The sequence below is a fragment of the Trichomonas vaginalis genome, chromosome IV (assembly GCF_026262505.1).
Source record: "Trichomonas vaginalis G3 chromosome IV, whole genome shotgun sequence".
NCBI lineage: Eukaryota > Parabasalia > Trichomonadida > Trichomonadidae > Trichomonas > Trichomonas vaginalis.
In genome coordinates, this window is record NC_067206.1 from 21,925,473 (window position 1) to 21,938,039 (window position 12,567).

A 12,567-nucleotide genomic window follows, 5' to 3' on the forward strand; every position below is an offset into this window, starting at 1 on the left:
TCCCAGAATGAGACACTGCGACCGACAGGAGTGCACAATACACTCTTGTCGGTCAAACTTCCGCGTTCAAGTTATCAATGCGGAACATTGTTCCATTCTGGGAGACATGCAGAGGCAATGTCTCCCAGAATGAGACACTGCGACCGACAGGAGTGCACAATACACTCTTGTCGGTCAAACTTCCGCGTTCAAGTTATCAATGCGGAACATTGTTCCATTCTGGGAGACATGCAGAGGCAATGTCTCCCAGAATGAGACACTGCGACCGACAGGAGTGCACAATACACTCTTGTCGGTCAAACTTCCGCGTTCAAGTTATCAATGCGGAACATTGTTCCATTCTGGGAGACATGCAGAGGCAATGTCTCCCAGAATGAGACACTGCGACCGACAGGAGTGCACAATACACTCTTGTCGGTCAAACTTCCGCGTTCAAGTTATCAATGCGGAACATTGTTCCATTCTGGGAGACATGCAGAGGCAATGTCTCCCAGAATGAGACACTGCGACCGACAGGAGTGCACAATACACTCTTGTCGGTCAAACTTCCGCGTTCAAGTTATCAATGCGGAACATTGTTCCATTCTGGGAGACATGCAGAGGCAATGTCTCCCAGAATGAGACACTGCGACCGACAGGAGTGCACAATACACTCTTGTCGGTCAAACTTCCGCGTTCAAGTTATCAATGCGGAACATTGTTCCATTCTGGGAGACATGCAGAGGCAATGTCTCCCAGAATGAGACACTGCGACCGACAGGAGTGCACAATACACTCTTGTCGGTCAAACTTCCGCGTTCAAGTTATCAATGCGGAACATTGTTCCATTCTGGGAGACATGCAGAGGCAATGTCTCCCAGAATGAGACACTGCGACCGACAGGAGTGCACAATACACTCTTGTCGGTCAAACTTCCGCGTTCAAGTTATCAATGCGGAACATTGTTCCATTCTGGGAGACATGCAGAGGCAATGTCTCCCAGAATGAGACACTGCGACCGACAGGAGTGCACAATACACTCTTGTCGGTCAAACTTCCGCGTTCAAGTTATCAATGCGGAACATTGTTCCATTCTGGGAGACATGCAGAGGCAATGTCTCCCAGAATGAGACACTGCGACCGACAGGAGTGCACAATACACTCTTGTCGGTCAAACTTCCGCGTTCAAGTTATCAATGCGGAACATTGTTCCATTCTGGGAGACATGCAGAGGCAATGTCTCCCAGAATGAGACACTGCGACCGACAGGAGTGCACAATACACTCTTGTCGGTCAAACTTCCGCGTTCAAAGTTTCAATGCGGAACATTGTTCCATTCTGGGAGACATACAGAGGCAATGTCTCCAGAATGAGAAACTGCGACCGGAGGAGTGCACAATACACTCTTGTCGGTCAAACTTCCCGCGTTCAAGTTATCAATGCGGAACATTGTTCCATTCTGGAGACATACAGAGGCAATGTCTCCCAGAATGAGAAACTGCGACCGACAGGAGTGCACAATACACTCTTGTCGGTCAAACTTCCGCGTTCAAGTTATCAATGCGGAACATTGTTCCATTCTGGGAGACATACAGAGGCAATGTCTCCCAGAATGAGAAACTGCGACCGACAGGAGTGCACAATACACTCTTGTCGGTCAAACTTCCGCGTTCAAGTTATCAATGCGGAACATTGTTCCATTCTGGGAGACATACAGAGGCAATGTCTCCCAGAATGAGAAACTGCGACCGACAGGAGTGCACAATACACTCTTGTCGGTCAAACTTCCGCGTTCAAGTTATCAATGCGGAACATTGTTCCATTCTGGGAGACATACAGAGGCAATGTCTCCAGAATGAGAAACTGCGACCGACAGGAGTGCACAATACACTCTTGTCGGTCAAACTTCCGCGTTCAAGTTATCAATGCGGAACATTGTTCCATTCTGGGAGACATACAGAGGCAATGTCTCAGAATGAGAAACTGCGACCGACAGGAGTGCACAATACACTCTTGTCGTCAAACTTCCGCGTTCAAGTTATCAATGCGGAACATTGTTCCATTCTGGGAGACATACAGAGGCAATGTCTCCCAGAATGAGAAACTGCGACCGACAGGAGTGCACAATACACTCTTGTCGGTCAAACTTCCGCGTTCAAGTTATCAATGCGGAACATTGTTCCATTCTGGGAGACATACAGAGGCAATGTCTCCCAGAATGAGAAACTGCGACCGACAGGAGTGCACAATACACTCTTGTCGGTCAAACTTCCGCGTTCAAGTTATCAATGCGGAACATTGTTCCATTCTGGGAGACATACAGAGGCAATGTCTCCCAGAATGAGAAACTGCGACCGACAGGAGTGCACAATACACTCTTGTCGGTCAAACTTCCGCGTTCAAGTTATCAATGCGGAACATTGTTCCATTCTGGGAGACATACAGAGGCAATGTCTCCCAGAATGAGAAACTGCGACCGACAGGAGTGCACAATACACTCTTGTCGGTCAAACTTCCGCGTTCAAGTTATCAATGCGGAACATTGTTCCATTCTGGGAGACATACAGAGGCAATGTCTCCCAGAATGAGAAACTGCGACCGACAGGAGTGCACAATACACTCTTGTCGGTCAAACTTCCGCGTTCAAGTTATCAATGCGGAACATTGTTCCATTCTGGGAGACATACAGAGGCAATGTCTCCCAGAATGAGAAACTGCGACCGACAGGAGTGCACAATACACTCTTGTCGGTCAAACTTCCGCGTTCAAGTTATCAATGCGGAACATTGTTCCATTCTGGGAGACATACAGAGGCAATGTCTCCCAGAATGAGAAACTGCGACCGACAGGAGTGCACAATACACTCTTGTCGGTCAAACTTCCGCGTTCAAGTTATCAATGCGGAACATTGTTCCATTCTGGGAGACATACAGAGGCAATGTCTCCCAGAATGAGAAACTGCGACCGACAGGAGTGCACAATACACTCTTGTCGGTCAAACTTCCGCGTTCAAGTTATCAATGCGGAACATTGTTCCATTCTGGGAGACATACAGAGGCAATGTCTCCCAGAATGAGAAACTGCGACCGACAGGAGTGCACAATACACTCTTGTCGGTCAAACTTCCGCGTTCAAGTTATCAATGCGGAACATTGTTCCATTCTGGGAGACATACAGAGGCAATGTCTCCCAGAATGAGAACTGCGACCGACAGGAGTGCACAATACACTCTTGTCGGTCAAACTTCCGCGTTCAAGTTATCAATGCGGAACATTGTTCCATTCTGGGAGACATGCAGAGGCAATGTCTCCCAGAATGAGAACTGCGACCGACAGGAGTGCACAATACACTCTTGTCGGTCAAACTTCCGCGTTCAAGTTATCAATGCGGAACATTGTTCCATTCTGGGAGACATACAGAGGCAATGTCTCCCAGAATGAGAACTGCGACCGACAGGAGTGCACAATACACTCTTGTCGGTCAAACTTCCGCGTTCAAGTTATCAATGCGGAACATTGTTCCATTCTGGGAGACATGCAGAGGCAATGTCTCCCAGAATGAGACACTGCGACCGACAGGAGTGCACAATACACTCTTGTCGGTCAAACTTCCGCGTTCAAGTTATCAATGCGGAACATTGTTCCATTCTGGGAGACATGAGGCAATGTCTCCCAGAATGATGCGACGACAGGAGTGCACAATACACTCTGTGGTCAATCAATCATGGCAGAGATTGCCATTCTGGGAGACATGCAGAGGCAATGTCTCCCGAAATGATACCGTCATACCAACACAATTTATTCCTTCTTTCCATTGTCATACAATTCAATATTTTTATCAATCTTAATCAACTTTTTTTATTCTTCTTTAATTCAATTTATCTTTCTCCTAGAATATCTATTCCTTTAACAGACATAAAATCACTAATCGAGCTTTTTCAATACTCAAAATTTCATATAAATCTTTGTTATTTTTTCTCTCATCGCTTATTTTATTAAATATACATATTTCCTCTCACATATCCCTCTTCATATATATTGGATCTCAACACTCATCTATTAGAACAATATATTTTCGCTTAATCTCATATTATTCATTAACAATCTTTCATCTTCTTATTTCTAGTTAACCTACCAATATATATATAGAATATATGCCCAATTACATATTCAGATACATTAAATTCAAGAAATTCTTCTAATATTATTCTCCTATTCATAATAAAATCATATTTAGTCTCACATCACAATTCTATCAGTTCTCCAATATCATATCATATTGGTAACATCACATATATCTCTTATAATATCACTTAAATTTGTATTTTTTATTAATTATATTTAATTAGTTCTACATTCTATTATTATAGAGGTTTGACAAACTCATCAATAGTTAAAATCAAAATCTATTCAGAACTTTGAATCTAATGAAAATTACATTTCGATATCTTTTTGCAAGCTTAATTTTTTGTATTATCTTAAAATACATTTAGTAATGTTATGTACGTATTGAATTCAAATTATAGCGCAGTAACATGCAACTCATCTTGAGATTCACATTTCATTTTCACAATTATTGCATATATACATCAATAACATATTGTACTCATATATCTACACGACTCTAAACTCAATGACATCAAATAATGCTTGTAATATTTAAAATAATTTTTGCATTTTTGATTCTCAGCTTAACTTCTATAAATGTCACCAAAACATTTCATTCCTACCAAGAAATAATATATTAGTAATTAAGCGTTTATTACCATTGTTACTCACATCATATTAATTCATTTTTGTAATTTTTTAAATAAATGACTGGAATCATAAACCCTATGTACCCATATCAACATGTTAAAATTTCAAAGTCTGAAACTTAGTATACATTGAGTTTCATGAAATCAGATAATCTCGTAGATTTCTTAAATATTATATATGGCTGGCCAATAATGATGCAGCATGATTCTCCATCATATCAGCATTCTAAACATATCTTTATTTTGTCAATTGGCATAAATTAAGGGTGCTTTTCAGGCGATAAATGGTATTTTAGATACCTGGGTAGGGGGTCGGGAACAGGACAAATTTGCCACACGGCACTTTTTTTTAAAAAAATTAATGGAGCGGAGCGATACTCTGCTGCAGGAGCCCCAAGGCTCCCAATCATTACGAAAGGGAGCCTCATGGCTCCTGAGAAACCTCTTTGAGAAGGTTTTCTTTAAGAAAACCTTCTCAAAGATGATTGTCAGCATTCACTCAAAATCTACCAAGAGTTTCAAAGTTTCAAATCTATCTGAAATGAAGCTTTGAATCTATTGTATATCTAATTGTAGAGGTACCTTTTCAAAATGTCTTCTATTGATTAAATTTAATCAGTAAAAGTCATTTTGAAAAGGTACATCTCTATAATTGCTATTGAGCATTCACTTTTGGAACCTTGGAGCTCTTGTGTAGTGCATGAAAACTCCAAGATTCTAGCATAAAACATATATCATAGACATAATTTCTTCAAATATAATTTAAGGTTATTTTAAAAAATGAGAAAAGCGTAATTTAAGGTTATTGAAAAGTGACACTTGGCAAATTTGTCCCGCACTCACCCCCTAGAGTGAGGGTAAAACAATAATAAATATGAAAAGAAAAATAATGTAATAAAACAATGATAAATATGAAAAGAAAGATAATCTTATAAAACAATGATAAATATGAAAAGAAAGAAAATGTCATAAAATAACAATCATTTAATAAACGCAGTTTATTACTCCATGAGTTAATAGCCAACTTGATTTTAGGAAGAGTTAAAGAATTTGTTACCACAATTTAATAAGTAACAGCTAACATTGATATATATTTAAGAATGATTGCGATTTACAACAATTAAAGTTAGTAGTTAAGATGCTAAGTGCCTAAAGGAATTCCTGAAAAGATATTTTCAAAATTGAATGAATTATAAGCAATATAGGTATAATATAAACTTAACTCATTCAATAGAAGTGTAACAGAATTTTAATTTGCTAAAAATCTAAAAATTGGAAGAAACTTGATTTAAATGTAAGAAATAAGATAATACTTTATATGTAGATTTTGTAATATATCTATTTGAGATTAATAATTTATCGGAATTAAAGCTAAGATTTTAGAGCACAAATACATTGATTATTTTCCTCTCAAATTCGAGGTCCAAAGCTAAAATGTCTGAAATTGCCGCAGCTGCAGAGCAACTTCAGCAGCTTTATAGAAATTTTTACACTCAAGGTAAACCTGATGAAGCCACACATCAGCAATTGCTTCAAATCTACAAAAATCCATCCAATATTGAAATTATGATTCATCTTGCGAAAAACACTAATGATCTTAACGTAAAGAAGCTTGCTTATACAGGTATTACTGCTATGACTAAACAAAATAAAAAATATCCAGAGTTAGTATACCTAAGTCGTGTACAGAGGCACTGCGCGCCTCCATACACCACTTAGCTGTTTTGACACTTTACGAAACCGTTAATGTATATTTTACAACACAAACGACAACACTAACTTAACCTTAAATATTTACAAAGCCGCCAACCACTTCACCTCACTAACGTTTTCACAAACGACTTCACTAATGTAAAAAATAAACGTTCTCACTTACAAAAGTATTGCAACTCTTCCCATTGCTGTGCTTCACACAATAGTTCATATTCTTCAGTATCGCTGCTGTCGCTCCAATCGTCAGAGTCAAAGTCACTGTCAAAATAAATGTTAGTAAGTTTTGACAAAGCTAATGAAACACGTTTACCGTTTGTATCGTATGCTTGTATAAACTTTCCATTCTTCATTCCTTCATAAACGCTCAAACTAACTTTACCCTTTCTCCCTCGTATCTGATAGAATGTATTTTCACGAGGAACGAAGAACAAATTCTTGAACTCATGACCGTTGTAGTTTGTTATCTCAATAGTTTTCGTCATTTACATAAAAATAAAATAAAAATTTTCAGTAAAAATAAAATAAAAAATAAACGATATCACTACCTTCACGCGTATGAAAACATAGCACAAAAATAAATTTAGGTGAAGTGGTGAAATCTCACCTCTTTTTTCACCCGTTTTTTTCACCCACAATAAATTTTATTCCTCACTGTCGTCTGCTTTCTCCAACTCTTCTAGCTTCTTCTTAAGTTCAGCAATGTTGTCCTCATGAAGTTTAATCTTCCTTAATATACCTTCTCTATCTAATGGTTGCTTTATCTTTCTAAACTGAACTCTACCATCCTTCATAGTATGAACGTAAAAACCTTCTGGAACCGCTCCTGATTTAATGTATTCTACCAAAAACTTTTGTTTCATTGCTTCAGTGACTTTAGTCGTCATTTCAATCAAATAAAAATTTTAATATTAAATAAAAATAACGTTATTTTTTTCAGTAAGGAAACGCAGGAGTTTTACGATTTATTTGTGGTGTAGGTTCTGGTTTAAATGTTGGAGTCGGTTTTGGAGTTGACTTTTGAACAGGAGTTTGTACTTTCATAGGTTCAGGAGTCATTGAAGTGTTTTGTGAAGGCGTTGGTTTTGGCGAAGGTGTTGGAGTTTGTTTAACTTCAACTACTTCAGTATTATTTACAACATTTGCTTTATTTCTTTCAACATATAACTGCTTGCTGTAGCTAGCAAACCTAGTGGAGACCATATTTATATAAGGACTTGACCAAATGCTATTTTTGACAGGAGCTGGTGGAACACCTAACCTTGGTGAGACTGTCTTTGCCATTGTGCAGCTCGTAAGAAATATTCAATAGGTGCTCCATAATCGTTTGGTAAAGTTTGTTTCATAGATGGTGAAGGTTCACGAGAGCTTGATGAAGAACTCATTTATAAGCTTTAAAAATAAACGTTCATCCTTTATTCTCACTGTCGTCAGCTGCTAAGTTATAGTCATCTAATCTTATTATTGGTATGCTGACTGTCTTACTTGTGGCAAAGCAACAATCCCTCATAAATCCAATTAGTGGCTTTGGTACGTTTTCAGTTGCTAGTTCAATAGGTCCTTTAACAGACAATTTTGTATGTTATTGGAGCAGTAGATGTTTGACCTTGCTGGAAGCAAAAGTCCACTTCTGTTTGGAAAACACATAAGAAATGTGTGTTGTCATAGCTATCCCATTTATGTTCCACACTACCATCATCCACCAATGACCTCATAAATCTTCATTAAATCCTATCATATCATTGTTTTGTATTGCAAGCGTTCGCAACCATTTCATAAAATACAGGTCCATATGATTTTTCAGGTTCTGCAGGCATATTTCCATAAGCTCCCATGGAAAGCTGAAGATATTTAAACTTAGGGTTCTCAAAATTAACATAATAGTTGTCTTTCTTTCTAAATAGTGCCCAAATACTTTTTAACATTAATAGGCGTATAAGCTGCTGTAAATGTTGCACTTGAACTATCTGTATTCTTTGAGAATGAACCGTCCATAGGAATCCAATCCATAACTTTAACAGGAAAACATAAAGCCTCGTTTGTATAATGTTCTACAAGTTCTGTATAAATGTTAGGGTCTAAAGAGAATGACTTTGGATGAATGAAACATTCATTAAAATCCATCTTTGTTCGAAATAGTTGCTGGGTTACAGTTGTAATAGTAACTGTTCCACTAGCTTCTACTGACTTCGTTATCATAGTGAATGGTTCATTCCATGGAACAAATTTATTTGTCGGTGGATTTGAATCTGAAGCAAATGCAACTTTAAGAGTTGGATTGAAAGCAATGATATCATTTACAGATATAGATGTGGCATTGTAAGGCGTCGCTACTGAACTTTACTTTAAGCTGAATGTTTCCTGCAAATGCAGGAATAAATCTTATAGCTTCTAATGGAAAAACTTCTAACAGGAATTCTTAAACGAAGCTTAAAATCAAATGATTTTCTGCTGTAATTGGACCACTAACAATTTGTCCTGTTCTGCATGTTCCCGAATGACTCCATACATCTTCATGTCGAGTCTTTGAAAAACATCTACTTTCTTTATTTGTTCGGTAGTTTGTGAGTTTGAAGTTATATATGCTTCTTCTCTTGCGTTGTCTTGAGAATATACGATACGACCATTTGCAAGGATTTGATATCCAGCAACTGCATAGAAAGCGTCATCGAAACCAATCCAAAATCCTGGGGGTTTGTTTTATTGGAACCTGAACCAATTTCTTTATCTGCAATAAATTGACCTTCCATTTTATACGTAATGAATGTATTGTAAAGGTCCAACATATTTTCACCAGGAGGTGAGAGATTGAATGTTACCCATGTGTTATCTTTAGCAGTTCCAGGTTGTGATGGAATCTTTGCGTCAGAATATTTTCTATTAGTGTCACCAATTTGAACTGCATTGTCTATGATATCGAAATATGAGCGAATCTGATGAATATGCTCTGCTGGAGTAAATTCGTTTAGCTGTTCGTTCTGCATGTATTTACTTCAGATAAAAATATCTATTTACTTCATTATTCTCACTCTTCTTCTTGGCATTCGTGGTGGAAGTTGTTTCTTGACATTTTCAATGAACTGTACATTCTCTTTTGTCTCAACTTCTTTCACTGGTGGGTCAGGGTTCTTTGACTCGGTTTGTTTTTCAATGAAATTCACGAACTTTGCAATAAGCTCTTGGTTCGTTATTGAAAGTACATCTGGCTTCTTTTCTTCTGGTTCTTTTGGTGGCTCAGTTTGAACAGAAGGTTTTATATGGGCTTCGCCCTCGGTGCCATGCACCTTAATGTTGTCGCTTTCTGCATTCGCTAATGGAACCTTTCTTTTTCTTACGTATATTTTACCATCTTTACTCTGACTTACGTAATAGAAAGGATGTTGTATTCCTCTTGCGTCATTTAATATAATAGACTCTCGCTCTGATTTTGACAAGCTCATTTTACATCGGTTAAAGTTTTAAGTTAGATTTTTATCCGCAGTCAAATGACTCAGACAAGTCATATGGACAAGACCCAAGGGGTCATAGATGTTGAAGCATTGAAGAAAGAAATTCGCGAGCAAATTTTATCCGAACTGAAGGAACAAAAACAAGAACAAAAGCCAGAGAGACCAAAGAGAAAACTTAGTGAAAAACAACTTGCTGCATTAGCTGCTGGAAGACAAAAGAACCCACGTTTGCTGGCGAAGAAAGCTAGAGAAGAAGCAAAAGCAAAGGAAGAACAAAAAGCTAAAGAAGCTGAAGCAAAGAAAGAGTAAATGGTTTATTTTTATCCGAATTAAATGTATAGACAAATACCTTTAACTGTTGCGTTCAGTAGTGAAAACCCTGACGTCAAAATAAAGGGGAACAGAGTAACGTTTAAGTTTCCAACAGACTGGATTGTGAACATAAATGAAGAGAAGTACATTGGCATAACATCTATGTATATAACACGTGCTTTCAGAAAGGTTGACTTTATACTTCAAGTCGAGATAGAAAATGACGAACAGTCTTTAAGCGCCCAAAACATTCACATATACAAATACTTTAAAGACGATACAACATTGTTGCAATGTATGATTTCATTTAATGAGATGTTCGAGAAAAAGTTCAACATTGAAGTACAAACTTTACAGCCTTTACGTGAGTTTCTTGCACAACTGAAGGAAGAAGGTAGTCGCCACAACTTATAGACTTTCATTATGAATTTAATGAAAATGAAGATGGAACTCATGACTGTCAGTTTTGTATTATCACCATTCAATGAAGTCGCTAAAGAGAAAGAAAATCCATTACGTATAAGATTTCAAATCTCTGAACCAAGTGATGATTCAAGAATGTTTTCAATTATGATGCAATGCTTCCGAGGAAAAATGAATTTTCAAAGATTGTAACACCTGGCATTTGGGATAGAAAGCAAGCTATATTATATTCAAACTTAAGTAAGGGAGTTGAAAATGAGTTCATTGGTCATACAAGAACTTCACCACTTCCTAACCCTAAATACTTAAATTAACTGGCTTCAATCGTGAGTTTTGGATAGACATGTTCTCCACTCATGACCATAACTGCCCAGTGTTCTTACCTCCAGACCATAAGGACTGTCTCTACATTGAAGCACAACTCTTAAACTCTACCATCGCAGTATTGTAAATGACCTCATGGGCTTCGCCCTTGCCGCTAGCGGCTTATTTTTATCACGAATGGTCTCACTGCTGACAAAAATAAATGACCTCAGAACTTCAACTTACGAATAAAGCTTGTTTTAGTCGTTATTGAGAAGTTAAACTTTTCAGCAAAGCAAGGACTAGAAGACTTACATAAGTCAAATCCAATCTCTTGACCATCATGAAGTGCTTTGTAAAGTTTCATTAAACTGAACTCAGAGTCTTTGTCAAATTTTCCTTGCGGAACCATTAAACCTTTATCTTCATCATTAGAAACACTGAACAGAGTCAGGAAACATTTCATTAGCGGTTAAAGCAATAACATCTTGCTTCACGCCTTTCATTCTGCAGTGAAATGCAACTTCATTTAAATCGTTAGTGAGTAAGTCTATGTAGGTCTTCTTTCCACAAAATATTGACTTGTATGCTAAACTTTGTTTTCCAGGTGTTATTTCTGCGAAGTCACTATGAAACTGACCAAGGTTTTTACCAATGAGAACTCTTCCATAACGTTTCTCAAACTCTTCAGCTAAACGAGGGATATCTTCATTGTAGAGATGCATACTGTCGGTATCGCTATAAAAGATGTCCATTCCTAAGTCTTCAGCAGTACAGAATACTTCACACATTATTCTCTTCGACATAGACAGAATGTTAACACCAAGTGGACAGAAGTTAAAGTGTCTGCAAATGCTTTTCGTTAGCTTGAAAATAGTTTTATCTGAACCATCCAAACCTTCGAACTTCACTATATGGTTGTAGTTTCTGATGGCATATCTTATAGCATCTTTGTCATTACTATGGTTATTTTTGACTCAATAGGAGATAGAATAGTTTTGCCATAAATACTGTTCAGAATGAGCTTTATATTTTCTTGCAAAGGATTTTTCTTTCTTATACTTTAACCTTAACTCAAACAACTTCTTTACTTCATCTCTTATTCTAATATCTCTGTTTCCATCGTAATAGTATCCTTGCAACACTTCACATTTGACACCTTGATATTTTATGAGGTCTTGTAATGTTATATGGTCAACATACATTAAACAGCAAGTGTTTGAACTTCTGGGAACGTTAAGTTCTGGATTTAGTTCAGGGTCACAAACTATTAAAGGAAAGTGTCTATGTATTCCAATCTCTGTTATCTTAATGAGAACAAAGAAGCCAGACATAAACTTTTCACCAATGGGTTCCTTTTGGTCGTCATCGAATAAATGTCTCAAATATCTGTTAACATCTCATCCTTCAATACTTTTGGAATTCCTTCTAAAGTATAAAGTCTTGCTATAGCGGATGGATATAATGAAACAGCGTCGAAGTCAGCAATGAGTTTCTTTTCGCTCTTTTGTTTCATGTTATCTGACAGCATACATCTTCCACCTTGAATGCATCTCGAAATAAATTCTCTTGGTTTATTTGAGAGGTCATAAAGATTTCCATTCGGGAAGTATACTCTGTTCTCAAATAATTTGT

General features: G+C 37.6%; 4 protein-coding genes and 1 pseudogene across 5 annotated transcripts, besides 5 other annotated features; 1 reads left to right on the top strand and 4 right to left on the bottom strand.

Moving 5' to 3' along the window:
- Positions 1–5,049: 5,049 nt before the first annotated feature.
- Positions 5,050–5,083: a terminal%2Cinverted (terminal inverted repeat of MuDR-4N1_TV transposon ID:TVAGG3_0144190).
- Positions 5,050–5,576: a mobile genetic element.
- Positions 5,548–5,576: a terminal%2Cinverted (terminal inverted repeat of MuDR-4N1_TV transposon ID:TVAGG3_0144190).
- An 822-nt stretch (positions 5,577–6,398) lies between these two features.
- Positions 6,399–6,603: a terminal%2Cinverted (terminal inverted repeat of Maverick-1A transposon ID:TVAGG3_0144200).
- Positions 6,399–12,567: part of a mobile genetic element that runs on past the window's edge.
- On the bottom strand, positions 6,604–6,930 carry TVAGG3_0144210 (uncharacterized protein; the record flags this gene model as incomplete). Its single annotated transcript, XM_001296033.1, has 1 exon — positions 6,604–6,930. One exon carries the CDS (start codon positions 6,928–6,930, stop codon positions 6,604–6,606), a length of 327 nt encoding a protein of 108 aa, XP_001296034.1.
- On the bottom strand, positions 7,090–7,332 carry TVAGG3_0144220 (uncharacterized protein; the record flags this gene model as incomplete). The annotated part of the gene is made up of 1 exon (XM_001296034.1): positions 7,090–7,332. One exon carries the CDS (start codon positions 7,330–7,332, stop codon positions 7,090–7,092), a length of 243 nt encoding a protein of 80 aa, XP_001296035.1.
- Positions 9,457–9,885, bottom strand: TVAGG3_0144230 (uncharacterized protein; the record flags this gene model as incomplete). Its single annotated transcript, XM_001325142.2, has 1 exon — positions 9,457–9,885. The coding sequence occupies one exon, from the start codon at positions 9,883–9,885 to the stop codon at positions 9,457–9,459; it is 429 nt and encodes a 142-aa protein (XP_001325177.2).
- Positions 9,949–10,203, top strand: TVAGG3_0144240 (uncharacterized protein; the record flags this gene model as incomplete). The annotated part of the gene is made up of 1 exon (XM_051224416.1): positions 9,949–10,203. One exon carries the CDS (start codon positions 9,949–9,951, stop codon positions 10,201–10,203), a length of 255 nt encoding a protein of 84 aa, XP_051109402.1.
- Positions 11,162–12,137, bottom strand: TVAGG3_0144250 (annotated as a pseudogene). The gene has a single exon. A coding segment is annotated over exon 1 (976 nt).